Genomic DNA, 27,904 nt, shown 5'->3' on the forward strand with positions numbered 1-27,904 from the left:
CAAGGCCCCGCAGCCCACAGTCCTGGTTGCCAATGGTCCCCCGACTGGTACCCACAACACAGAGGCACCCTGGGCCTCTGCCCTGGAAGTGTTTGGAGACAAGGCCCCACCTGGCTCAGCCCCACTGCCCTGGGCCTGGGAGATGCTGGGTGGGAAGAAACATCATTCTGGTCGGGGGAGTCCCCAGTTGATCCCACACCCTTGTCTCTTGCCATCCTCCCTCCTTCCACAGGAGATGGCTGCAGCCCCCTGCTGCCCCCCACCCATGGCACTGCCATCCAGGCTGCTGTATTCCCTGTAGCCAGACTCTCAGGCCTGTTGCAGGGTGGACAGCTTTGTGAAGCTGGGGCCTGGATGGGAATCGCTGCTCCCTGGCTTCCCAGCTGTGTGACCCCAGGCAACCACTGGGCCTGCCTGTAAAGTGACTTGTAGGATGTCCTGAGGCTGGAATAAAATGATGTCTTTGCAGCCCCTGGCTGAGTGGGAGGCATTTGGAGGAGGCTGCTAGAAAGGCACTCACTATGACGGTGGCAATGGTAGCAGCAGAGGGGACCTCTGGCCAAGCCGCATCCCAGCTGCCTACCTGCAGAGCCTAGCTTGCCCAGGGCTGCAGTCCAGTGTCCTTCCCATCCAGACACTTGTCAAACCTCAGCCCCGCCCAGGGCCAGCCAGAAGGGTCCCCAGAAGCACAGATGCACAGGCTCACCTTCCGGAAACTGCCACTGAAGCAGCTCAGCTCTGGCCCAGCTGGCCTCTACTCATCAAGTGCATGTCTTATTCTCTCTGGACGGAGGAGTCGGGCATCCACCCAGCTGCTCTGGCCCATGGATGGGGGGCATGAGCCCCAAGGGAAGGGGCCAGGCCCAGGCCTCCCTACTGATTCTTCCTCCTAGTTCTGGGCAGGCAGGCTCACTGCCTGCAGGGATGACAGGAAAGTCTGTACCGTCCAGTTCTCCCACCTCTGCCATCAGCCCATCTGGTAGGTGGTCGGCACACCTGCTCACCCCCCAGCCTCTGTGCACTGACAGGACCCTGTGGAGGCTGTCAGCCTGGAGGAGGGTGATGAGGAGCCCAGAAGGTGGGTGGGGGAGCTCTGACCCCATTGGCAGATGAGGTGGGGTGCACACGGGCTGAGGTCACCAATACTGCCCCTTCCTGGCATTGCTGGGCTGTGCAGGCCCTGACTATCTCTGGGGGCATTGGATCTGTACTCAGGGCAGAGTGTGGGGGGCCTTGGCCCTAGGGGAAGGCTGGGCAGGCGTCAGAGAAGGCCAAGCCAAGATGCTACAGAGCCTTGTGCCAAGGGAGCCAAGGGAGACAGAAGCAGGCAAGATAGACAAGTGTCATGGGTTCCCCAGGCCGAGGGAGCGCCAGTCCCGAGGCTGGGGCAGTGCTGAGATGGAAGAGGAATGTGTGGTAAGGATGTGCAGGGCTGTAGGGGCAGCTTCTGAGGGACTCCTTAGAGGAATTGGGACCCTGTCTGAGTGGTTGTGAGGGACTGAAGAGGTCTTCAGTGAGCAGCTGAACTGAGAGGAATGTTGGGGTTTTGTCCTAGAAGAATCTCTGGCAACAGCACTAAGGACAGACCAGTGGGAGAGGGTCCTGGCCACTCATGTGCAGGAGCCCCGTGTCCGGGCCCTGGGGCAGGGACCTGCCCCTGCCGGGCCTGCAGGGACACCTAGAGCAGGAGCCTCCAAGGAGCCTGTGGCAAACCACCTTCTGAGCTGTCCCGAGAGGCTGGGCAGGCGCCCCACTAGCAGCTGTGTGAGCCCCAGCCTGAGCTTCTGGCCTGCACAGCAAGGAGGGTAACCTTTGGGGCAGGGCTGGCTGCACTAGGAATGCACCTCACGGAGGCCTCACAGCCACTCCACAGGGTGGGGGATCCCATTCCAGAGGGGTAGGCTGAGACTCCGCTGATGAGGGATGGGGGCTATCCCTGCAGCAGCCCCTTCAGGAGGCAGCTGGTCCAGCCGGTCCCAGAGGGACTGAGAATTTAGGACAACAAACTTTCCTCCGCAGAGGCTGCCCCTCCCTGTATAATTGAGACTCAGGGCCAAGTCATTTTCTGCCTATTTCAGAATGGATTTGTTTTTTGCCTTAAAAAATAAATAAATAAATAAAATAAAATAAACCCTTCCGTCCGCATAATGCACTGGTGTTCCCTCCCCACGCTCCCCAATCTCCACAGCTTTGACTGCATTATAATTTCAATTTACATGGTGCGGGAAAGATTTCTGCAAAGGGCCCTTTTTTGTTTTTGAAGAATTCATCATTGCTGCTAAGAAGCTTAATGTAAATTAAAGGAGGAATTAGGCAACATTAAGACATCAAAATGGGGGTGCGGGGCGCTGGTTGCCTACGCTTCCGCCCAATCAAAGGGGTGCATGAGCCCGTCGAGTGCGCGCTTGAGAGCCTCGGAAAGAGCGAGGCTCCTGCGAAGGGCCCGCTCCGCCGCCTGCTTCCCCCTAATTCCTTTTGTTGCAGGGACAGCAGAGTACAGGTCTGATAAAAACTTAATCACCTTATCTTTTTAAAGCAAATTGCATCTTTGTTTACATACGGGATCCATAGCAGGGAGGGAAGGAGAGAAAACCAAGGAGCCGGCCCGCCCCAGCCAGCGACGTTAAAGGCTTTAGCTCCCCAGGAAAACAGAAGAGCCCAGCCTGACAAAGAGGTGGCTGGAGGATTCCAGAGTCGCTGTCACTGCTCACAGAGGAGACTGGTGTCAGGGCTGTCCCCTCTCAGGGAGCGCTCACACTGGCTCTCTCTGCCCACCTGGCTCTCCCCAGCCCTGCCACGCCTGTCCTCCTGGGCCTCTCTGTCCCCAGCCGGGTCTGTGTTAGAGCTAAACCCTCATCGCCTCTGCCTGTCCTCCGGGCCCAGGCTGCCCTGCCCTGCTAGCAGGCAGAAGGGTCTGCATTCAGACTCAGCTGCACCACAACTGCCAGGAAGCCAGGGCAAGTCATTGCAGCTCCATGAGCCTGGCTGGCCGCTGATAGATGGGGGTGTTGATGTCAACCATAGCCTCCATGCGTTTCAGACATGACCGCCAGGCCCCACATTAGGGCCACTTCTGCCCTTGCCAGGTTCCCCCTTCTTTCTGTCTCCCCACCCCTGGCCTTGGGGGCAGCTCCCTCTTGGCCAGGCCTGCCTCCAGCCGCGCCCTGACTTAGAGGTCTCATTGGAGCACTGTGCCACCCACACACCTCCGTGACCACCTGTGGCCTGTGCAGGGCAGCTTCCTACCTTGGGGTGGAGGGGAACTTGACATTGGAGCCCACCAGCACCCTGTTGAGGGACGGGGCTCCACCCCAGCTGCCCCATGGCCCCTGCTGAGGGGGGTGGCCTTGCTAGGCAGCCCCTCCTGTTCCTAGGGCCCAGTATCCAGTTCAGACTGGAGCCTGGCTGAATCCAAGGCCCTCTGTGGCTGTCCAGCCTGGCCATCCCATATATCAGCCCCACCTGCCATTTAGGCTCCCAGCTGTCAGTCATCACCAGGATGCTGACCCCAAAGAGATCCCCTGCCCCTGGCTCTGGCTCTCTTCCAACCCTCTCCAAAACTGCTTGTTTACAGCAGTGGGTAGTGCTGGAGTGACTAGAGCGGCCCCAGCCCCACAGGGCCACAAAGGGGCCAGTGACCCCAAGCTGCTTGCAAGGGTTCAGTTCCCACTGGGGCATGCAAGCCACCCACCAGCGTGGAGACCCCTCTTCCAGTCTGGCCCCCAACATGAAAGCGACGCCAGCAATTGGAGGCAATTTGCCGGCCTTTGATGGCCATGTCAGGGCGGCACCATGGCTAGGGCTTGGGAAACAGTTGTGCTTCCCGCATTCTTCCCTGATTACCCCAGCCCGAGCCAGGACCCGGCAGCCTGCAGCCCATTGTGCCTTTGTGTGGAGCTGGCGCTTGGTGAGAAAGGGCCAGCCTGGCCCTGGGAGAGTGTCTCCACGGGAAGCCATGAGGAGCAGTGTTGCCCCCAGGGTCATGGCCGCCCGCCCCCACTGCATCCTGGGGTTTGGGTTCATCAGGGGGTGGAGCAGGGCCATAGGCTCCAAGAATCCTGAGGTTTGGGAAAAAAGAGGCCCTATTGAATGACGGACGTACGTGTAGCACACACACACCCTAGCCCACCCTGCCAGGTAGAGAGCCACCCTCCAGCACATGGGAGAGGGACCAGGGGGCCAGGTCAGCCTGAGACCCGAGCCTGGACTTCTTTCTCCCTTGGGTCACTCGAGGGCAGACAGGTGTTTTCTGGTCCTGGAGGCAGGGGTCCTGCCCTGCTGGGGCATTTTTCTTCCCTCCGCTGTCCTGCACCCATGCTGTGAGTGCTTGTGAGGATGAATCCATACTCATTCCCTTTGTTTTCATCAAGCCTCCCTGAGCCCGTGTGCTAGGCCCTGCACACAATCCTGGAGAGGTGCCCCCTCACAGGCTACTGGGGGAGGCAGGCATATAAGGCAATGACAGCCACAGTGGTGCTGGGCAGGGCACCCAGGAGGATCTCACTTGGCTGGGCAGCTGAGGGGCGCCTTCCCAAGGGGCAGCAGCAGAGTGTGAGCATGGCAGGCAGAGGGAACCACACATTCCAAGGCCCTGCTTGGCTTCTTATAGCTGAAGCGTGGTACATGATGGGGTCAGAGAGGGAGGAGGGGTGAGGCTAAGAGAGAGGCCAGAAAGAGAATAAATGCTTCTGTTGGTGGAGCCAGGTCTAGATGTCTGACCCGGACCCTAGAGCAATCCTTGGGATAGCCAGGTGGGATGAGGGAGGAGGCAGCCAGGCAGGGCTGGAGGACAGTGGATTCCTGCGCCCACACCTCCCAGTCGTTGCCCTTGATGCAAGCAGCAGAGCAGCAGTGTGGGGACCTTGAACTTCCAGCAGCCATGGAGGAGTCATGAGCATCACCACCCCTACCTTACCTCTTGTCCCTGTCCTTCCTGGGCAGACTCAGAGCATGGCAGAGACAGCACCATGGGCCTAGAGATGTCAGCGAGCTTTCTGGCCCTCCCTCCCCTCCCCGGCTCCTGTGTGCCATGGATTGAGCAGGTTCCAGCCAGATTGCACCAGTAGGCACCGTGCCTTCTCTGGGCTCCCAGCTGGATGCCGGAGGCCACAGTGATGGGGGGCCTGTAATAGACGTCCCCCTGTGAGTAACCCAGGGTCACAGTAGAAGCCTTGGGAAATACATAAAAGAAGAAAGAAGGAACAGTGCTTGCAACCCACTCCCGACCCCTGACAGCCAAATGGACAGTCTTCCGGTCTCTTTTCCCTTCATCCCAGGGCTGCAGCAGAATTCTTCCAAAAATTTTGATTGCTGCATTTTTTTTGAATCAGCATTATAACATAGGTCTTTCTTTGTGTAACTTTAAACTCTTCTCAGGTATCACTTTTAGTCCCACAGAACATTTTGCTGCAGCAAATAGATGCTGGATGGGTCTGCTGGCCTCCCTTGGTCTTAGAGGCCCTTTGTAGTTCTCAAAAACGTGCCGCTCCCTTAGTGGGTAAGCAAACGGGCTTGGGAATCAGATAGCCTGGCATTCCCGCTCTGCCTGTAAATAGCCGTGTGACCTTGGGCAAGGTACTAACTCTTCTGTGCCTGTTTCCTCAACACGGTGTTACGAGGATTCAGTACCTCCATGCTGTGGTGACATCTTTGTGTAGAAATCTTCTGCCGTATCTCAGACCACTTGTTTGGACTGAATTCCTAGAAGTGCCTTTCTTAGTTCACACTGTGACCATCTAGGACTTTGTCCCTCCCAGGTTGTCACCAGCCAGTGCTTAAATAGCTGCCCTTCAGGTTCTTGGAAAACCAGAGCAGTTTGCCCCTCAGCCCCAGCAGGGTCTCCTCCAACGCTTATTTGGAGAGTGTTCTCTGAGTATCCGCCACTCACCAGCAATCACTCCAGGTGTTAGGGTTACAACAGTGAATAGACAAAACTCCCTGCTAGGGTGGAGCTTGTCATTTCAGCAGAGGCAGACAACAAACCCAAAACAAGGACATCATAGAGGACATTAGAAGGTGATAAGAGCTATAGGAAAAATAGTGGGGTGAGAGGGGGTCAGGGGAGCATGAGGGGGTTGTAGTTTTAAACAAGGTGGTCACAAAGGCCTCACCAAGAGGTGACAGTTGTACAGTGACTCGAAGAAAGTGAACCTGCAGCTGCTGGAGCTCCCAAGTCTACAGGCGGAGGGATTGGCAAAGACAGGGGCCCTGAGGCAGAGACGGGCCAGCTGTGCCTCCCAGGTGGGTCTCCAGGCAGAGGGATTGGCAATGACAGCAGCCCTGAGGCAGAGACAGGCCAGGTGTGCAGGAGGGCAGCGAGGAGGCTGACACAGGGGCGGGGCTGTGAGCCAGGGGCAAGCAGAGGCCAGAGGTCCAGAGCAGCCCCCAGTGCAGGGAGGAAGATGGGGACAGGACTGCACCTCCCTGACAGCGTAGGTCTTAGCAGAGCGGGTGGCAGAGCAGGCCCTGTCCTGCCTGCCTTGGAGACACAGGGCCTGCAGGAGGTAGACACCAGGCAGATGGGCAGTCGGCACTCAGCACGTGGCCTTGTCACCGCCTTCCCGCATACTCTGACCCCAAGTCAGAATGGGGAGCCTGGCACACAGGGCACCGTGTGGACATGGTGAGCTGTGGTCACCCTGGAGCCAGGCCCTCGTACCGCACCATGCATGGCACACGCCTTCATCTGCCCTCAGCGCCTCTCGCATACCCACCCCTAGGAATTGTCACTCAAATTCCCTTTGCCTGTGGATCCGTGACAGCAATATCTATGGCTGGTCCCTGTCATCTGGCCTTGGGTCCAGCATTCCTCCTCCTCCTCCTCCTCCTCCTCCTCCTCCTCCTCCTCCTCCTCCTCCTCCCTTGGAACATGCTGAAGCAGCCCTGTCCCCACACAGTGACCGCGGTGCTGTTTCCTTCGCCACCCTTCTGCTGTCTGGAGATCTGGCTGCCTTGTTCACTGTCTGTGCCTTCTTAGATGAGTAAACTGCATGGGAGCTGGGCCCTGGTCTGTGCATTCACCACCATTTATCTCCTGTTCTGGCATGTTCCCTGAATATTTTTAAGTGAAAAGGCACAGAGGCAGGTTGCGAGAAACAGAGAGCGGGACCCGCAGAGTCTGGCTGGGTGGGTAGCAGCTCTCACCACGTGACAACCTGGGGTGCTCTTCACTTCCCTATGTTTGCCACATGGCTAAGAAAGGAAAAAAAAGGCCACTGGGAAAACAAAGCAGCTCCTGGTGACATTTGCCACAAATCCATGCTGCCCCATGTCCAGGTCTCCCTTTGGTCAGGCTTTCCAGGTGTGGCTTCCCGGCCAGTCCATAATAGAGCAGAGGTAAACGAGCCTTGACCATCTCAGAAGAGCAATTAAATGGCCACATCTTCACCAGTGCCAGATAGACTTTCCGGCTCTGCCTGCTCCGGGCAGTGCGAGGTATGCATTGTGTGTAACGAGAGCCATCGCGGGCGAGATGGACTGCCGATTGGGCCACGCCTGTCTCCCCAGCCCAGCACAGACGCCGGGGAGCCCCACGCCTTCTCAGCCTCCAGACCTCCTGGCACCAGAGGGAGACGGGCTGCCCATGCCATTTGTCGGGGTCTGCTGCCAGCTACCTGCTCTGTTTGCAGAAGGAAGGCCAGGCTCTGATTCAGGGATTCAGATACCTACAGGCCAGGCGCTCACTTGAGGGGACTGGCCAGGGTCCTCCCCATGCCCACACTCTGCGCCCCATCCCAAGCGGGGGGCAGACCACCTAGGTATGGAACCTGCAGAGCAGACACCGCTCAGGCTCCAAGTAAGGTATGCTGCTCACAGGGAGCGCTTCCTTAATGCAGGTCCCCAAGGCCATAGTGTCACATGTCCCTCAGGCAGGCATGCAAGGGCCTGGCTTCTGGAGCCCCGTTCATATCAGCTGCATGTCCTCAGTCTTCCCAGGGGACTCAGGCTTTAGATGGCCAGTAATCTCACTTCCGCCTGCCAGAGGGAGACCGGACCCTTTGTGCAGTGGGGCAGGCTGTCCCTGGCTGACTCTACAGATGGCCTCTTTATCCAGCACCCTTGTCACTTTTTTTTTGTTTAAGACTGAGTCTCGTTCTGTTGCCCAGGCTGGAGTGCAGTAGCGCAATCTCGGCTCACTGCAAGCTCCACCTCCTGGTTCACGCCATTCTCCTACTTCAGCCTCTCGAGTAGCTGGGACTATAGGCGCCCGCCACCACGCCCGGCTAATTTTTTGTATTTTTAATGGAGACGGGGTTTCACTGTGTTAGCCAGGATGATCTTGATCTCCTGACCTCATGATCCACCCACCTCGGCCTCCCAAAGTGCTAGGATTCCAGGCATGAGCCCTTGTCACCTTTTTAAACATCTAGAGCTACAGGGCCAGTGCACGATGCTCTCACAGCCTTGAGAACCATTGTCAGAAGCCCACTGAAAGGTGTATCCCCCACCCATCACTCTGAGTGGAGAGCAGAAGCTGGCTTTGCCATTGGGTAAGGGCTGTAGCTCAAATCCTGGCTCTTCTGAACTCACTGTGGGGCTTCCAGTAAGTCACTGGCCTCTTAGACCTTCATTTTCTCATCCGTATAAAGAAGGGGTGGCCAACATCTTCAGGAAACTGAGCCAGAAATAACCCACACAGCCCCGCCAGCCCGCGCTCCCAGTCTGAGACGACAGGCCAGGGCCCTCCGGACTGAAGCTTGATGTGCGAGCCTTATGGCTGCCTTGACTTTTCAGGAACGAAGCTAGTACTGGGCAGGACTGGGAAAAGGGAGGAAAATTCTTCAGGTGCCAGCAGGTGCAGTGGCACAGGTGCCAACGGCACATAGGAAGCTGGGCCCTCTGCCTGTGCCTCTGCCCAGCTTCCTCCCTGCTCTGGTCCTCTAGGTTCCCAGCCTGTACAGGCGCTTTGTGCACATGGGGAGGGGATCCTGGTGGGACACCTCCTTGGCAGGCAGGTTATGGGCTGCCTTCACCCCCACCTGCCCTCAGTGCCTTCATACCCAGCTGCCCCTAGCAGCAGTCTCAGGAGCCACCACCCACTGGGGCTCCCTGTCCCATGCCACTCTCACAGTGCCCCCATGAGCTTGCTCCCACCAGGACCCCCCAGTGGGGCTATGAGGCTCACAGAGTGAGTGCTTACACTGAGGTGCTCTGCCAGGGGTGGAACTGCTCCGAGCCCTGGGCCCACCCACTCCCACAGATGCAGAGGAGCCTGCTGAGTGGTCTCACCCTGGCCAGTGGCCCACATGGAGGCTGCACCATGCTGCCACCAGGAGATTCCTCATGAATACAAGCCCCACAGCACAGAAAGACAAATGCTGATGATCTCACTTGCATGTGGTATCTCAAAACCCAAACTCATAGAAGCAGAGGGTAGAAGGGTGGTTGTGGGAGCCTGGGGGTGCAGGCTGGGGTGGGAATGGGGAGATCTTGGTCAAAGGGTTCACAGTTTCAGTTAGACCAGAGAAATCGATTCAGGAGATCCGCTGTGCAGAATGGTGACTGTAATTAATAACAATGTATAATATTCAATGAAATTTGCTAAGAGAATAGATTTTAAATGTTCTCATCACCAAAATATGTGAGGTGATGAATGTGTTAATTAGTCTGATTTAATCATTCCAAAATGTATACATATATTAAAACATCATGTTAGACTGGGCAACATGGCAAAACCCCATCTCCACAAAAAAATGCAAAAAATCAGCTAGGCGTGGTGGCACGAGCCTGTGGTCCCCACTACTCAGGAGGCTGAGGTGGGAGGATCACTTGAGCCCAGGAGGCAGAGGTTGTAGTGAGCCAGGATTACACCACTGCACTCCAGCCTAGGCAACAGAGTGAGACCCTGTCACACACACACACACACACACAACACACACACAAATATATATATATATACACATATATATATACATATATATACACACATATATATATATTACACTATAAATATACACAGTTTGTCATTTGTCAATTTAAAAATGAAAAAGACAAGCTCCAGAGAAAGGGCAGTTGCAGCAGCATGTTTAAGGATGAGTGGGACTTCTATTGCCTAGAATGGGAAGGGTGTTCCAGGCAGAGGGAACAGCACGTGACAGGCTTGCATGTGCAATGAGGAGCCCAGGAATGGGCCATGATCAGCAGGGCTGCAGAGACGGGGCACAAAGGCAGAGAGTGGTGAAGATGGAGGTGTTGGAGTGGGTGCGTGTCGGGGCATCAGCAGAAAACAAATTTCCACTCAGGTGTTCAGCTGGAGGGAGTTGAACAAAAGGTCTTTAGTGAGGCATGGGCTGGTTAAAGCAACTCATAGAGGTAGCTGGAAAGCGGTGGGGGCTGCACCCACCCAAGCCTGGGGACGGGGCTGCGTATACCCCTGGCAGAGGATCCCGGGATGAGCCACTGACTCTGTGAGCCCCATGGCCCCACTGGGGTGTCCTGATGGGAGCAAGCTCTCAGGGCAGTGGCAAACTGAGCCGAGGGGGCACTGTGAGAATGGCGTGGGGCAGGGAGCCCCAGCGGGTGGTGGTTCCTGGGACTGCTACTGGGGCAGCTGGGTATGCAGCCTGCATATCCCACTGAGGGCAGGTGGGGGTGAAGGCAGCCCAGGTCCTGCCTGCCAAAGGGAGCCAGGGATACACACCCTGACTGCCCTCTCTTCCCACACTCTGGCCTGTTGGGGCTTCCACTGCTAAACCTGGTCATGCTGTCTGCAGGGGTCAGCCTCCCAGGCACACAAGAGGGTGGAGAAGTGGAGAATGGGTCTCCAGAGGCAATCGGGGAGTACCCCACCCAGGGAGCCTCAGATGCCGAGTTTCCAGACGTGGACTTGGCATGAGTGCACTGGAAAGCAATGGACCACTCGGCACAGAGCAGCAGTCCCTCCAGGGCCTGAGCACGGGGGTGGTGAGCTGAGGCCCCAAGAGGCACAGTGCCCTGCTGTACACCTATCAGATGGGTGCCGGAGGGACCAAAATGTCAGAATGGACCACAGGCCTCAGGGCTGATTGGCTAGGGAGGGAGGCAGAAGAGGGGTGAGTCTAGGCAGCAGGTGCGCGGGCAGGGAGCCCACGGGTGCTTGGGGTACGGCAGAGTGACAGGCTCTCTTCTGTGCCTTGCAGGTGGCCTCAGCCCCGAGTCCAAGAAGATCCTGACACCCGCCCTCAAGAAGCGGGCCCGGGCTGGCCGTGGGGAGGCCACCAGGCAGGAGGAGAGCACTGAGCGGAGCGAGCCCTCACAGCATGTGGCGCTCAGCCTGACTTTCAAGCGTTACGTCTTCGACACCCACAAGCGCATGGTTCAGTCTCCCTGAGTGTCCGGTGACCTCCCCCAGGGCCTCCTTGCCCAGCCCAGTCCAGGCTGCTGTGCCAAATCCCAACCAGCCACGCCTCAGCCTCTCCCAGTCTCTCCCTGCAGTCCTGCAGCAGCAGCCCCCACCCCCAAGCTTGGTGCTGAGCCCTGGTGAGGAGCTGAGGGGGATGGGTTGCCGGGGCCAGGAGGGTCTATCCTCCAGCCCCTGCACACTCCCACCCAGGACAGCCCCCAGCCCAACTAGGAAAGGGCCATGGGCAGAGGGCTGGTAGCCAGTATCTTCCACTGCCCCATCTGTTGGCCACCTGCAGGCCAGTCTCAACCCTCCCCCAGGTGGGCAGGCACTTGATGGCTACAAATAAATGTCCCATGGCCCCAGCCCACTCTACTGGTGTCTCTCTCTCTGTGACTTCACTAGGGCCGCCGCCCTCCCCAGCTGTGTTCCAAGGGGAATCTCAGAAATCCCAAGAGTTCCTGCCCAGGTCGGGGCCAGGGAAGGGACCCAAACTCAGAGTCTGTAGGCTGTGGGAGTCTGCAGAGTGTCTGCGCTTCTCAACCCCACTAGGTGGCTCCTGGGGCGCTCTGGGCCTTCAGGGAGAATGGGGATTCTCTGGGCAGCTGGGTCCAGGGAAGGTACCCACAGGGAAGTTGGAGAATAGCAGGGTGCCTGGCCAGAGCATCAGGCAGAGCAGGTGGAGGCTTGCTCCTCCACCCCAACACGAGGAGTCCCTCAGCCCCTGCCCTCAAGTTTGAGAACCACATACTTCCCAGAAAGTGGAGGCTAGCATGGTGAGGGCACCCTGCAGAGCCATCTGCCATCCCCTGCACCCACAGACCACCCTGCCTTGTAGCCCCAGGCTGTGGGATACTCAGGAAGGGGTGAATGGTGGAGTCAACAGACTGAGGGGAAATCAAAGCTTTTAGAGACATTTGTAGGATGAACAGATGTTCAAACGTTCCTTTATTTGGTCTCCAGACAGACGCAGAGGCCTCCCTTTTATCCCAGTAATCGGTGCATTATGCTTTAATTTGCAAATGGCATTAAAAATATTAACAGGGGCAGGTTTCGATCAAATGACTTGGGCCTGTTAAGCCCCAGAGCCGTGTGTGTGTGTGTGTGTGTGTGTGTGTGTGTGTCCCGTGTGCACGTGGTGGGTGGGGAGCAGGCAGTTAATTAAATACACCAACAGCAGAGCAAAGCCCCCGAGCTGCAAGGATACCAGCGATGACGACTGGCCCAGCCACCCTTCGTCAACCTTGACCCAGACCCAGGCAGCAGGGCTGGAGCAGCAGTCAAGGGCAACAGCTGAGAGCCATGGGGAAGTGGGGTTCCCAGTTCAGTCCCCTGAGGGGATTGGCCCTGGAGGAACGTGAGAGAGAGTGTGGCCCCGGTGAGCGTGGCCTCCGCGGCTGCTGCAGGCTGCGGGTGCCAGGGCGGCTTGTCTGCACTGTGAATCAGGACAGCCCTCTGCCTAGGAGCCGACTCCCCCTCTACTGCCGCTGCCTGAGCAGACACTTCTTGGGACTGCAGTGACCCCTCTCCCTGGGGCCTGACCCTACCACAGTGTGCTGTGCCCCACGGCCTCCTCACCCTACCTGGCCCTGCAGACTGTTTCACCAGGAAGGCAATGCCACTTCACTGAGGCCACTCCGCCCAGGAAACTGGCAGCAGCTTTGAGCCCACACCAGGCTCCCTGCTAGCCTGCTGGTCCCCCAGGGGAGGGCAGCCCAAGAAGGGAGCAGACCTCCAGGAGGGCTTCAGTCAGCACCGAGCTGGGCTCACAGCCCCCAGCCTGTCAGTCCCTGGGGGCAGGAGAGGCCCCTCTGAGCACTTGCCAGTGCTGTCCAGGCTGGTCACCTCCCGGCACAGATCTGGGAGCTGCTGGTGAGGGCCAGCACTGGGTCCGAACCCAGCTCCAAGGACTCACCTCTTAGGCGAGGAAACCTCCCTCCTCCTCAGTGTGGGGCTGAGCTGGGAGCCAGGCCACACCCTCCCTGACCCCTCCCTCCCCGACCCCTCCCTCCCCAGCCCCCTCAGAGTCCCTGCACATTGAGACAGAAAGCTCTGAGCTCAGCCCCAGGTCCTGGCCTGCATGGGCAGGGTGACCTTGGGTGTGTCACTGTCCCTTTCTAAATGAGGGGTGATGTGACCCAGTGGAACCACTGTGCCAAGCATGGGGTTCCATGGAAGCTGTCCATGGGAGCGTCCATGGGAAGCTGGCTCCCATGGGAGCCATGGGAGCTGGCTCTGGGGCCAGATCAGGTGTGGAGGAAAGATGAGCACACAGGGCAAACGTGGCTGCCGCCACCAGGGCACAGATTCAGGCCTCTCCCTGCCTGCGGTGTGAGCTTGGGCAAGTTCCCTAACCTCATGCCTCAGTGTCCCCATGTATAAAATGGAAGAAGAAAAGCAGCCATGCCAGAGGGCTGCCCTGGGGATGGGAGACTTGCCAGGCACACTGCTGACCCCGCATTACCTGCGGCCCTAGGGTGGGCCCCACACATCTCCCACTGAGAGGCAAAAGGCCCAGAACCCCTCAGGAAGTGACACCAGCCCCAAATAAGCCGTTTTTCCAGGAACTCTGTGCAGGCGTCCACCTCCACCCCACCTCTCACCTCCCCACTGGTCTGAAGACTGTGCTCCTCAAAGCCCCGGGAAGGAGGGGGCTCGGGTGGAGGAACTGAGGCACAGAGGCACAGAAGGGAGGAGGGGCAGCCCAGGGCGACTCCCAGGAGCCTCTGAGCGCCCTGAGTGTGTAATGAGGCGGACCTGCTCTGTGTGGCCTGAAAACGCCCAGCCGACTGCCCCAGGAGAGGCCTCTATCAGGCCCGGCATCGGTGGAAACCCGAGCGTCCATTAGTGGGGTCGGGCCAGGGCGCGCAGCCTTTGAAGGTGCAGCCTAGCCGGGACGGTGGGCAGGAGCTGGAGCCAGCACCCGGTTCTGGCTGAGGCCAAGGTATGGGCATGCACGTCCCCTTCCCTGGCTCCCCCGTCCCCCAGGGTGCCTTGGGCAACCCCAGGCCCGCGTGTTTTATGTAGGAGAGGGTTCCAGTGGGCCAAGCTCACTGCAGCCACCGACACAGGTAAACTCACCGAATCTGCTCGTCTACCCACAGCGGTGGTGTGGCAGCAGCATGCCGGTTTCCCAGGGGTGCGGGCAGGGCAGGGCTTGGCTGCCTGCAGCTGCCCCAGATAGAGCTGGAGTTTGAGTCCAGGCTCCACGTTCTTCCAGAGTCCCTTGCCCACCAGTGCTTCAGGCGTGTCCTTGGAAAAGAGGTGCCCTCTGGGGTCCTCTGTGGGCTGATGGGTGGGGTGGGGCATGGGGCAGCAGTGCCCTGGGCCCCCTCACCTGCCTGCCCACATGGAGTGAGGTCATGGACCGACATCCTGCCATGGGCTGGGGCAGGAGGGGCAGCGGTGATTGGCAGGCCCCCGACCAGCAGGGCTAATGCACAAACGAAGAGATAAGGCTTATCTGGAAATGTCCCTGGAATCGAGACTCTGATGGAAACAGGCTTCTGGGTTAATATATTTTCAATAGATAACGTCTCGTAAACGGGAAGCCCTGGGGGCCTGGGGCAGGAGAAGGGGCAGCTTCCGTGCTCCCAGGCCTCCTGCCCTGGCCATGCATGTGCATGTGCGCACACGGGCTTTGGTGCACCAGGCATCTCCAAGCCTGTGCTGACGTCTGGGTGTGCGTCTGTGCACACGGATCCGCGATGTCTCAGACGTGTCTGCATGTGCTCCGTGTGTGTTTTGGGAGGGTTGGGGTGTTTGTCAGTGTGTGTATCTCTTTGGGTGTGGGAGTGGGGTGAAGGAGGATCGAGTCCAGTGTACACAGGGTGGTGGCAAGTTCCCTAACCTCATGTCTCAGTGTCCCCATGTGTAAAATGTGCCTCAGTTCCAGTGTATCCAGTGCTAGTTTGCCCCATGGGCAAAGGGCATGCAGGTTAGTGGGGCCTCTTCTCCAGGACTGGGTGGGATTCGAGGGAGGCTTATCACTCTATTCTACAGGAAGCATACCAGGGCCAGACCCCTGTCTGGGGAGTGCAGGAGCCTGTCAGTCCGAGCTCACTCTGGAGTTGGTCCCGGCCCTGGCCTCCTCTGCCGAGCAGCCTCCATGTGGGGGTTAGCATCTCCAGATTCCCTTCCAGAGACCAAGGCCAGCCCCGCTGACAGCCTCCCAGCTCCTAGTTCAGCCTTGTCTGTCCTCTGAGGCAGGGACTGGGGAGGCCTCCTGCCAAGGGGCTGCATGGGCAAGGTCTTGAAGGGAGAGTAGGAGTTTGCCAGGGCAAGGAAGGGTGGCACCTGCCAGAGGGAACAGCAGAGTGAAGGCTGTGGCGAGGGAGTGCTCGCTGGGGCCCGTGTGCCTGCTTGCTGAGGAGGGATGAGGTCATGGCTCCAGACCCCCCAGCCCCTGCTGCACCTCGAGGAGCCTCCACACAGGCAGCCCAGATTAAAAAGAGTAATTAGCATTTGACTGATAACGGGGTTGAGCCATTAATTAGCCTGCTCAGCCGGCACCAGGCTTGGCTGCTGGGAGTTGGGGCGGAGGCAGCAGCGGGTGCTGGGAGTGGGGCTCGCAAGGCTCTGCAGGGGCTCCATTCCCTTTGCTGAGCACTGGTGATGCTGGGGGAGGTGATGGGGGCGCTATGAACAATGTGGCCGGACCTCGGGCAGCCAGGGAGGCCTAGAAGGCTGTCTGCTGGGTGTGGGAGGCCTTGGAGCCCCACAAGGGCACAGGCAGGGGGATGGGGCATGGTGTCCAGTTGGGGTTTCAAGAGACTCCTCTGGCCTCCTGAGGGAGCCAATGGCAGGGCCTGGAGGTCAGGGCTCCCCCACCCCCAACACAAACAGGAGGCAGAGGCCATATGGGTTGGAGAGGACCTGGGACCAGTGGTTGGTGATTGGATGTGGCAGCCGAGGGGAGGGGACAGTCCGAGCTGAGGCCTGGGAGGAAGAGGGCGTTTGGGAAGGCTTGGGGATTGAAAACAGAGAGGTGAAACTTGAGAGGAGAGGTACGGTTTGCAAAGAGGCCCCAAGTTGAGTGCTCGAATATTTATGAGGCCTCCTGGGTACAGGCCCTGCCACTGTGCTGGGGCACCAGTGGGGGAGACGGAGACCCTGCCCGCATCCCAGCCTTGTGCTCCCTGGGGCAAGCCCAGTGCAGGGACCTCAGAGGGCGCTGGGAGGGACAGCATGGACCCTAGATCACTACCTCCCACCTCGCAGCATGGCCTGCGGCCCCCTCTGCAAAGGAGGCTGTCGGGCCGGCCCTGAACCCCTGGCCCACCCAGGCCAGCAGGTTGTAGGTCACATGGCCACACCCCTGGAGCCCTGAATGAGGTGTTGCTCAGTCCCCACGTGCTCCCCCGACGTTATCACTGGCCCCCATGAGGGAGACAGTGCAGCAGAGAGAAACGGCCACATCCCACAGCCACAGCTGGCCTCTAGGTCAAGGCCTGGCTGGGAGCCCAGGCTGACCTGGCCCTGGGGCATGGTGCCAGGCCTCACCCCCCAAGGTCATTCCATAGACTCGGCCCCGAGCCTCCAGCATCCCACATAGCCACCACCTGGTGGGCCCCAGCATCCGTCTCCCCTGCAAGGCTTGCACAGCCCAACATCACCTGTGGGAGGAGACCCCGTTGGCAGGGCCAGTCCTCTGGAGCCACCTGAAGAGGCACAGAGGCAACAGAGCTGTGGCCAGCACAGTGTGTCCCAGCAAAGGGCCGCCGAGGGGCCGCTGGGCCCAAGGCAGTCTCCAGTCAGCCGCTTGGTCCTCCAGCTCCAACCCGCCTGTCTTCACTGCCATCTCCCATCACTTCCTCTGCCTCTCTCTGGTCCTTGACGGACAACCCTGCCTCCCGCCAACATCTAGTTCACCTCTTCCCTGTCCATGCCCTGAGGCTTGGGGCCCCAGCCCTTGAGTGATGTCTATCTGGGACCCCCAGGCAACCTACCAAGGTAGAGGCAGGCTGGAGGGTCTGTGGGGTGTGGTTACCTACAAGTGGACCCCGGGGCTCTCTTGAGCTTTCTCCTCCCACTCCCTCCCTCCCAAGCTTCCACCCTGGGCCTGCCCCCGTGGCAGCCACTCTCTGCAGGGCCCTCCCTGCTCCCAGCTCTTCAGCTCCTTCTAGGGGACCTGAGGACCCAGGGAACCAGAGGACCTCGAGCTGGGGGTAGAGAAAGGCAAGGGGGAAGCGGAGCCAGGCCTTCCTCAGAGGCCCAGGCAGAGGCCCTGGAAATTCCCCAAGGACTCCAGAGCTGGGGCTCAGACCAGGCTACAGAGGCCAAGTTCCTGACCCTTCCCCATCCCTTCCCGGTTAATTACCAAGAAAGACTCTCCCAAGCCAGTTACCCACACCATCCCCAGACTGTCATCAGCACCACCACCATCACTAACCTCACCATCATTCCATCATTTAACGTCACTACTAACGTCAATGCCATCATCACCTCATAGCGTAACTAACTTCACCGCCATCATCATCAGCATCACCAGCAACCTGCTCAGATTGGTTTGGGGAAGACATGTCTGGAGGCCGACAGGGAGGAGCGTGACACAGTTTGCCAGGAGGGAGACGCCATGCCCAGGCTCAGGCAAGAGGGAATGGGGTGTGAGTAGGGCCATGGCTGGAGTCAGTAAAGAGGAGGAGAAGGAGGCAGATTTGAAGATGATCCCAAAGCTACATCAGCTGGCCTTGGCACTGACTGGATGATCGAGGGGAGGCCAGACTTAGGGGATCCAGGGTCCCTGGCCAGCCTCTGCCCAGAGTTGCTGGGCACAAGAGATGGGAACCCTGCAGAGGAGGGGGTGGGCAAGACGCCTTGGCAAGCTTCACTGCAGAATTCCTGAGTCCAAAACTCAGATACCCTTGGGGAATTTGGCTTGGAAAGCCTCTCCCTGGACAGCTGTGTCTTGGGTCTGGGTGGACACAGAGATGGGTCATTGGCACAGAGGCACAGCAAGGCTATGGGATCCTGAGGCCATGGGGAGGGATAGAGCTAGAGAAGAGATGGGCCAGGGAGGGCTCTGCAAGGACATGCAGGACATGCAAGGACAAGAGGACATGCAGGGCCAGGGAAGGTGGGCATTGCTTGAGATGCCCATGGGCCATGGGTGCCAGGCCCAGGGAAGAGGGTGGTGGGGTGGAGCCTCAGGCAGGCTTCCGAAGGAAGTGAGCAGGGCGCTTCTGGGTGGAAGTTGTGTAATGGGTGTGGCGTGAGATGAGGCAACCCGCTTCCTAATCAGATGCAGAGCGATGATAGGGTGGAAGATAGCCAACAGTCAGCAGCGCCTCACTGCCCCAGTGCTCACCGTGGGGGGATCCACTCCCGCACTGGCCAGGCCTCCCCAGGTCTCCCTGCCACCTTGCCCTGCTCTGTCTCCAGGCCTTTGCTGGTGATGCTGCCCTCCCTGCCCGCTTCTCCCTCAACCTCGGGGCTCTCGCACAGATGGCTCTTGATGGGCAGAGTGGGAGGAAGAGAAGCAGGTTCTGGGTCCTGTGCCGCCCGAAGGACAGTGCTGCTCCAAGGAAGGTCTCCTGGCCAGCCTCTTATGGATGGGTGGGAAGGAGAGGAGTGGTTTTGGGACCCCTGCTTCCTGGAGTTCCTCACAGAGGGGAAACTGAGGCAGGGGAGGGGTTGGTCCTCTGCCCAGCCCCCCAGCACAGGGAACCTTTGGGGGGAAGTGGCTGCTGCCAGCTGATGCCTGTGGGAAGGACTAGCCCAAGCCTGCCAGGTCCTGGCACAGAGCAGGCATTGGGGACCGGGGTCTGGGTGCCTGTGTGGACACACTGACCAGGCTGCGGCCCAGCCCTGCCTCCCACCATGGACAGCTGGGTGGGCTGCCGATAAGGAGAGACGGTTGCAGAGTCACCAGGCCCCAATGATAAGACAGACAAGCATCTCCCGGTGGCCGGAAGGTGGGGGAGGGGCCCACCGGGGAAGCACCCACATCTCGGGTGGGAACACGGAGGCTGCTGGTTCTGGGCAGGGCCCACCCTGCCCCTGGGGGCACAACAGCCCTCCCCAAGGCATCTGGGCAGCTGCCGACACAGTGCAGCAGGGCCCCGGCCTGGCCCACCCTGCAGGACCTCCCCACAGCGGCCCTGCCCAGCTCCAATCCCACCTCAGCCCTGCCCAGCTCCACACGCAGTCTCCTCAGGGTTCCCTCGCACACCAGGCCCTGTCCCCCTCCGTCTCTGCTCGGCCATGCCCCTGCCTGGAGCACCCCCACACCATGCCCATCTCCCGCCCCTTCTTCCAGGTGCAGCAGCTTGTCCCTGAAAGAATGAACTGCTGGTGAGGAGAGAGGCTTCTGGGAAGTTGGGGCTGTGACAGAGTGGGAGTGGGGTGGCAGGGGACACACAGGACAGGTGGGTGTGTCCTTGTGGAAGGGGCCTAGCATGTCATGGGGTTCTTTTGCTGGAGACATTGGGGCTGTCTCTTCTTGCCGGGGTTGCAGAGCTGGACAGCATGAACTTGAAGCCACTGCAGCCATCCTGTCCCCACGAAGGGAATGAGGTCCATAGCACAAAGGGGTGACAGCCATGCCGAGAAAGGCCAATGGAGAAATGAAGAGATGGGTTCCTGCTGGCCCCATCTGAGCCCTGGATCCAGCTATGCCTGGAGCTCACCCCTGTGTCATGGGAGGCCACACATTCCCTCTGTTGCAGAAGCCTGGTGCCGCGGGTTCCTGCTTTGTGACTCAGAGAGCGATCGTGGTGGGTGCGGTCAGCCATGCCTCTCACTGTCCCAGCAGGGTTCCTGACCAGCAGCAGGTCCTGTTGCTTCACCTTCAAAGCCTGTCCCGAATCAGTCAGCCCCCACCCATGGCCGCCAGCCCAGCCAGACCCAATCACCTCCTGCTTGGACCATCACAATTGCCTCACCCTGGTCTCCTGCTCTGCCGGCTGCAGCCGGAGAATCCTGTTGAAACGTGTCAGGGCCCCTCTTCTCTGTTGTAAACCCTCTCGCCCGCACCTTCCTCAGGGCAATTGCCAGAGTCCTCGCCATGACCCCCAGGCCCTGCACGACCTCCCTGACCTCCTCTGCCATCTCCCCACTCCTCCCAGGTCTCCAGCCTCAGGAGAGGGAGCCCCTGCTCCTGGATGTCCCAGGTACTCCCTCCCGCCTCAGGGCCTCTGCACGCAGCTCCCGCTGCCCCCAGCTTGCTCCCCACCCATTCTTCATTGAGCAGCCCCATTGCCCCCAGCCCTGCAGTAAAAATCCACATTCCCACCCTCTGTTTCATCCTTCTTTCTAGCTGGGCTCTCCCACTCTCAGCATTCTGCCCGTCGACCTCATTTACTGCCAGTGTTCCCATGGGAAGGGGGCTCTAGGGACAGGGGTTTCTGTCCTTTTGCTCACTGCTGTGTCCCAGTGTCAGGCAGAGCACCCAGCACATGCCTGGCGCTCCACACACAGGAGCACTCGGGCCAGTGGGAATTAAGTGAGTTGGTCCATGCAGGGTCCCCATAAATGGAGCTGGTCTCATTATTGCCGTAACTGTTACTGGCCACACTGTCCTGGCCTGCAGACCACAGCGACCTTCATCAACAGTGACAGGGCATGTGCACTCCGGTTCACATGTGCTGAGGTGCCAGGCTGTACCCCAGGTCCTGTGCCCAGTGCTCCCTGCTGACCTAACAGAGCCAGCACCCCCATTCTCAGCCCCCAGCCAGGACTCGGGGGCCTTCCCAACCTTCCCCCAGCCCACCCTATGGCCCCAGGGGCCTTCCCATCTGATTGGGTCACTCCTCCACTCCCCAAAGGGTGAAATCCAAGCCCTTACCTCGGCATTCCAGGACTCTAGGATGTGGCCGGAACCTCCCAAACCCACCATGTGCCCACCACTGGAGTCCCCAGACCAGACTGGGCCTGCGCCTCCCTCTGCCTACGCTGATGCCCTCGTCCAGTCCTGCTCCCTCAGCACCCCCTCCTCACCTGTCTGCACCCGCTTATGACCCAGCTCACGGCCCCTCGGTAAGTGCAGTTTTCACCTCCTGCTCCAAATCTACAGCCCAGATGCAGTGTCTCTGCCAAGGCTCAAATCTGCCTTTCCAGCCTGGCTGTTTCCCCAGGACTCCACGCACCCACCTGTGCCTCCTCTGTGCTCCCAACAGCAGGCGGCTCTGCCCGACTCCTCTCCTGCCCCCACCACCCCATGCCCACACCAGCAAGGCCCAGGCCTTCTTCCAGCACATCCCAGTCTGACCTTCCCCCATTCTGCTGCACCACCCCAGGCCAGGCTACTCCCTGGGATCACACCTTAGCATCCCCCGTGCCCCACAGACTGTCCACATACAGCCACAGGGAGCCTGTCAGTGATGGCCATTCCCTGCCCCCACTCTGCCCAGCACCCCCTACTCTGCTCACACCCCAACTCTGTCCAGCACCCCCCAACTTTGCCCAGCACCCTTGACTGTGCTCAGCATCCCTGACACTGCCCAGCACCCCTGTGGCCGGGGTGCCCTGACTCTGCCTAGCACCCTGACTATGCCTAGCACCTCTGATTAGCACTGCTACCAGGATTTGGAATGAGGCACATGCAGGCACTGAGTTGGGGTTGGTCACCCCTCAACTTATCAGTTGCTATTCCTCACCCTGTCTCTGGACCTCTGCCTCTGCCCCTGCTCTCTGGGCCCCTCTGTGCCATCCCCTCAAGACTAGGGGACATCACATGTCCCTCCCTGACTCCATCCCAGTCAGTAATGCTCTTCATCCCCATACAAATTAAAGCAACAAGGAAGTGCCATTTTGCACTGGTCAAACTGGTAAAAATTTTTAAAGATTGATAATATCAAGTGTTGGTGAAGAGTGAGGGCAGTGGGAATTTGATGCTATTAGGAGTGGACTTCACACAACAACTCTGGAGGGCCAGCTGCCATGTCTATTAAATTAAAAATGCATGGGCCCCATGAGCACAAGCACTCACTCACATGTGTGCACAAAGAAGTGGGGCACGGCTGCTGGTGGCAGTCCTGCCTGAAACAGGAGAAAAAAAATGGCAATGTTCATCAGTAGTGGTGTGGACACTGAAACAGTGCTGTGTGGCCATAGAGTGAAATACTCGACAATAGGTAAAGGAATGAAGTCTGAGTGTCCTGTGGATAAATCCTGAAAACAGGCGAAAAAAGTTGCAAAAGGATACGTGCAGAATGATGCTGTTTACATTGAACAGAAACTCCACAAAGTGATACTGTGTGTTCTGTGAATGCAGGCATGGATATTTAACTACATGGAGAAAGGCGTGCAAGGATGTGCTTCAAACTGACCACCAGGAGCTGCCAGCAAGGGGGGTTAGGAAGGGCAGTGGTGGGAAAAGGGCACTCCAGCCTTATGTTTTCATTTTGTTCAGAGACTGTATCTGTGCATTATTCACAAACTGGAGGTGAGCGAGGGAAAGGTTCTGTGCAGCCCAGAGGTGTGCAGGAATAAGAGCCACACCGGCACCTCCTTGCTCACAGCCACCCAGCCCTTGTTTCCTGGAGACCAGGTCTCTAGTCAGTTAATGAAAGACTAGCCCTGTGTGGTGAGGCCCTGACACATCTCTGTGGCTGCCCTGGATCCCACCCTCAAAAGCCGTAGCTCTGGGGCCAGAGACAGATTGCAGGAGGAGGCCTGGGGTTCAGACACCCCCATGGGGTTTGTCATGCCTAGGAGTTCACTCCTGAGCCCTGTGATGGCCGCAGCGGGAGGGGGGACAGCCAAGACCCAGAGACAGTGAGAGTAAGGGAGAGCAACAGAAACACAGAGAAAGGCCGGGAGAGACAGATACAGTGAGAGGGGCAGAGACATGGAGACGGGAAGAAAGAGTGAAAGGGACAGACACAAAGAGAGACAGAGAGAAAAAGAAGTAGAAGGGGAGAAACAAAGAGAAAACAGACAGAGAGTCAGAGAGGCCCCGCGCAGAGCAGGAGAGGGAGGCTGTCGCACACGCGCATGGCTCCGCCTGCTTGGATTGGTCAGAACCGACTGCAATTAAAGCCCATAATTGATTCCCTCGGATGACGAGGATCATTTCAATGCAGAGAATTAAGGTTTTCTTCCAAGATGGAAATAAAGATTAATTTGCAATTTCCTTCCTCACTGCACATGTGAGAACGGTCCCTGCTGGGAAGAAAGCTCAACCCTGGCAGGTGGGCTGGGGGCGGGCGGGGGGCGCCCTCAGGGCCTGAGCCCACAGCCTCCCAGGAGAGGGCACAGCCTGGACCACCTGCCTCCTTGGCTGGCACAGAGGTGTGGGCGCCCTGCTCAGACACAGGCCTCCACGCCTGGGATCCCTGCAGTTGGATGGGACTGAGAGAGGCCAGGCCCATCAGGCCTCTACCACCTTTGACGAGCCCTCCATGTCCTTCTTTCCTTGCAGGCCTCATCAGCTCCTTTTCCTGGGAAGGACTCCCCAGTTCCCGAAGCAGAGTCTGATATGCAGAACCCCAGTGAAAGATGACAGGACAGTACCGGAGGGGAGAAGTGGGGGCCCCAATACTTCCCTTCCCTCCCTCCAGGGCCCCCTGCTCCTGCCACCCTGGCTGGGCTCCCTGAGCTGGGAAGTACACACTGGAGTCTAGCAGGGTGCTCCCCTCCAGCCCAGGCCCCGCTGTGCCCCCTCCTCTGGGGGTACCTCAGGCTTGGAAACATATGCAGGTTCCAGAAGCGGCAGCCCTGGCACCTGTCCGGGACCTGCCATCCGGACCCACCACCTCTCGGGACAAGGAGGCTCTCAGGCCTCACAGAGGCCTTGCCCAGCCTGGGAGCATCATAGGGCTGGCCAGGGCCAGGAGGGACCATGAGCCCACCCCGTCCTGGGCCCCAGGAGCCAGCGTGGCAGGCTTTGTCCTGTGGCATTTCTAGCCACCCACCTTGTCCCTGGGGCCTTGTCCCCAGCAAGGTGTGCCAAAGGCCCCTCACCAGCCACCCCTCCAGGCCCACACTCTGCTGAGGCCCTGGCAGGGCAGGGTTACCAGTCTGGGCTCAGAGGCCTGGAGCCTGCACAACCTCTGAGCAAGCTGGACCTGCCCACAGCAGCAGAGGCTCTGCCTCTCCAGCTGGGGCGACCCTGCACTTGCCCTAGTATCCCAGCGTGAACGGGGGGGTCAGGTGTGAACAGGAGGGTCAGGAGGAAGCGGTACCTCCGTCTGCAGTCTCCTCAGATCTTGCCTGTGCAAGCTCAGAGTGGGGCCTTCAGGGGGTCCCAAGAACCGGGATTTGGGCTCTGGGCTGTGCACAGTCTCCGGGACCTGACTCTGGGTCTGTCCCTGCACCCCTGCACCTGTGGCCCTCCCAGGTCAGCTGCTGGTGCCACAGCCCCATAGTTGTGAACACCTGGAGCTGCCCATTCAGCCTCTTGTGCCGACTTTTCCTGAGGGTGACCTCTGGACGACCTCCCGGTGCACACAGGGAGGAGGAAGAGCAGGTTTATGAGCGGGGTGGGGGGGCGCATTCCTCCGGGCAGCCTGGTGGCCTGGGCCTATCTCACCATCGCCACAGGACTGAGGGGCCCCCTGAGCCTCGGCCCACCTCTGGCCTGGCTGACTTGTGGGCACCAGGAAGCCCAGGACCAGGGGACCACATTAGGGTCTCAGCCCCGGTTACCCTGGAGCTGGGCTGGGCCCAGTGGCTGCCATGTGTCTCTAGTGCAGCCTCTGCTTACTCCTCCAGGGACAGAGAGCTCCCTCTGCACTCCCCCGGCCGACTGATAACTCCATTTCAGATGGCACAAGAATTCTCTCATACAGATGGTTTGTGGAAAAAAACAGCAGCTCTGGGGCAGTCATGAAGACCAAGTTGCCCAGCACGGTGCTGGGCGCTCAGCCAGAGCCATCTCTGAACCCTCTGGGGGGTCCCAGTTCAGCCTGAAGACCTACAGATCTGCCTGTCCCTATGGCCCTGGGGCAACTGCAGAGCCTGGGCCAGTGCTCCGAAGCTGGCATCTCAGCCCCAACCCTGGCTCCCTAGAACTCTAGCAGTGCCAACAGGGCAGGACTGTCACCTCCAGAAAGCTGGGCGCAGGCCTTGGGTAGCCTGGCATGGGGCGGCTCCTGCATACGTTCAGGAGTGAATGGAGCCTCGGATTCTCTGAAGAGCCCCACTGCTCTGTCAGGGGGATCATGGCTCCCCGGGGTCAGAGGGATGGAGGGCAGTGTTTCTGTCCAGAAAGGCTCGAGGGCAGCTAGAAATGCCACAGGTCCTGGCCTTCTGGGGGATGGTTTCCCAGATGGGCCCTTGTACTGGGGGTTGAGGTCCCGAGAGGAAGGCAGGGAAGTGTGCAGGGCCACGCCTCAACACAGGGGCCAGACCCTGAGAAACTCGTTCTCACTCCTCGGGCCTTGAGGCCCCCCGGCTGCTCTCGGCGGCTGGCCCTGGCCCATTAGTTTATTGATCCCCTTGCCCAATCATTGGACCAAAGTTTCCTCAACCCTTGCTTGGGCCAGATCCAGGCCAGGGACCAGAGGGAGCTTGAAACATCCCATCCCCTGACAAGGAGGTGCCCGGGAGGGTGGGAGAGTTGCCACTCAGACCAGAGGCCCAGATGTCCCTGCCTACCCCAGGGACAGCCAGCCCAGGCTGGTCCCGGACAGTCACCAGAGCCTTCCTTCAGGTCCCCCTTGTGTGCCCGCCTGACCTGCTGGGAGCACTGGGTAATGAGGAGGTCATGCTGCCCCCACCTGCAGGCTACTAGCCCTCCCAGAGGTCACGTGACCAAGAGGACCTTTCCCAGGCCCACACCACCCATGGCAGCTTTGCTTTTAGCAGCACAAACAGATCTGGGATCCAGTGAGACCTGCAGGAAGGGTCTCACCCTGTCTGTGCCTCAGCGAAATGAAATTAATATTAGGACCACCTTCTCTGGGTAGCAGTCAGAGGGAAACGGGCACCCAGCAGGTGCTCATTAAATGCTTCACGGCAGTCACTTGGGAAAACAGCTTGGGTGTTTCTTTAAAAGTTTAACATAAAGTTACTGCCAAAAAATGGAAGCAACCCTGTTTATCAACTGACGAATGGATACACAAAATATCTATCTACCCATGCAATGGAATATTATTTGGCAATAATCTAATAAAAATTAAAAAGGAATGAAGGCCAGGTGCAGTGGCTCATGTCTGAAATCCTAGCACTATGGGAGGCTGAGGTGAAAGGATCACCTGAGGCCAGGAGCTAGAGGCCCCAATGAGCTATGATTGCACCACTGCACTCCAGCCTGGGTGACAGAGCAAGACCCTGTCTCAATAAATAAATAAATAAATAAATAAATAAATAAATAAATAAATAAGAGGAATGAAGTACTGCTATGCACTGCAGCATGGATGGACCATGAAGGCATTGTGCTAAGTGAAAGAAACCAATCGTGAAAGGCCACATAGTGTGTGATTCCATTTATGTGAAATGTCCAGAAGAGGCAAACCTATAGATGCAGAAAGTAGATTTGCCAAGGCCTGGGGGAGCAGGAAGTGGGGAGTGACTGCCAGTGGAGACAGTTTCTTTTCAGGGGACAGGGTGTTCTAAACTTAGATTGTAGTGATGGTTGTACAAATCTGTAAACATACAGAAGTTTGGAATTGTACACTTTAAGTGGGGGAACTTTATAGCATGTAAGTTATAGCTCAATAAAATTGTTTTTTAAAATTGGTCAATGCTCCATGGCCATTCTCTCTGCCCTGCAGCCAATTCCTGGGGGCAACCCTTGCAGCGGGTGGTTCAGCACCAGAGCCTTGGTGGGTAGGGAACAGAGGCCCTTTGCCTGGGGGGGGGGGTGATGGGGAGAATGTGACCTGGAGCTGCGGGAGACACAGAAACGACACCCAGAAACACCACACACGTGCACACACACACTATGCGTGCACATGCACACACGCACACTTCCTGGGGGATGAAATGCAGCCATTCCCAAAGACACCTGGCCCCAAGAGTCACCTCTGGCAGGCTGCAGGAAGCACCCACCAGCCTCCTGGCTTCTGCTGCTGGCTGCTCCCTACACCAACAGGCTGGGTGCCTCCCCAAGCCTCAGTCTGCTCTTCTCCTCAATGGGCAGAAAGTAACCTGCTTCCCAGGGCTGCAGAAGAGGCCAGTGGGGTTCTATGGTGGAATTCACTTTATTGTTGTTTTTAAATTATTGTATTACTTATCTGGTTTGGGGGTGTTTTGGTTTTTGTTTTGTTTTGTTTTGCTTTGTTTTAGGCAGTCTCACTCTGTCACCCAGGTTGGAGTGCAGTGGTGTGATCATGGCTCACTGCAGCCTCGAACTCCTAGGCTCTCATGATCCTCCTGCCTCAGCCTCCTGAGTAGCTAAGACTACACAGGCATGCACCATCATACTGCCTATTTTTTTTTCTTTGTTGGTAGAGACATGGTCTCACTATGTTCCCCAGGCTGCTTGTGAACTCCTGTCCTCAAGTGATCTTCCTGCCTTGGCCTCTCAAAGTGCTGGGATTACAGGAATGAGCCACGGCACCCAGCCATTTATCATTTTTATTAAGGAAATAGTTCAAACATACGAAAAGTGCGCGGAGTATAATACAGTGAACCCCATGTGTCCATACCCACCACAACAAACTACTGACGCACACAACAAAGTGGATGGAAGTAACAACC

The 27,904-nt window shown here is 58.4% G+C and overlaps 1 protein-coding gene across 15 annotated transcripts in view; it reads left to right on the top strand.

The window, feature by feature from the left end:
• The window catches only part of EEFSEC (eukaryotic elongation factor, selenocysteine-tRNA specific), a 284,050-nt gene that overhangs the window by 244,222 nt on the left and 11,924 nt on the right, over positions 1-27,904 (top strand). For 10 of the 15 annotated variants that reach the window (XM_063806207.1, XM_063806209.1, XM_003309983.6 and 7 more), the window contains one exon: positions 11,118-11,695. The exons of 2 other annotated variants lie outside the window; for them this stretch is intronic. In XM_063806207.1, the coding sequence (XP_063662277.1) occupies positions 11,118-11,308 (191 nt within the window). In that variant the 3' untranslated portion in view covers positions 11,309-11,695. Of the gene's footprint in view, positions 1-11,117; positions 11,696-23,681; positions 26,942-27,904 lie in introns of those variants that run through there. 3 more of the 15 variants (XM_016940171.4, XM_063806206.1, XM_054680972.2) reach the window with 2 other exon arrangements.

The sequence above is a fragment of the Pan troglodytes genome, chromosome 2, assembly GCF_028858775.2.
Source record: "Pan troglodytes isolate AG18354 chromosome 2, NHGRI_mPanTro3-v2.0_pri, whole genome shotgun sequence".
NCBI lineage: Eukaryota > Metazoa > Chordata > Mammalia > Primates > Hominidae > Pan > Pan troglodytes.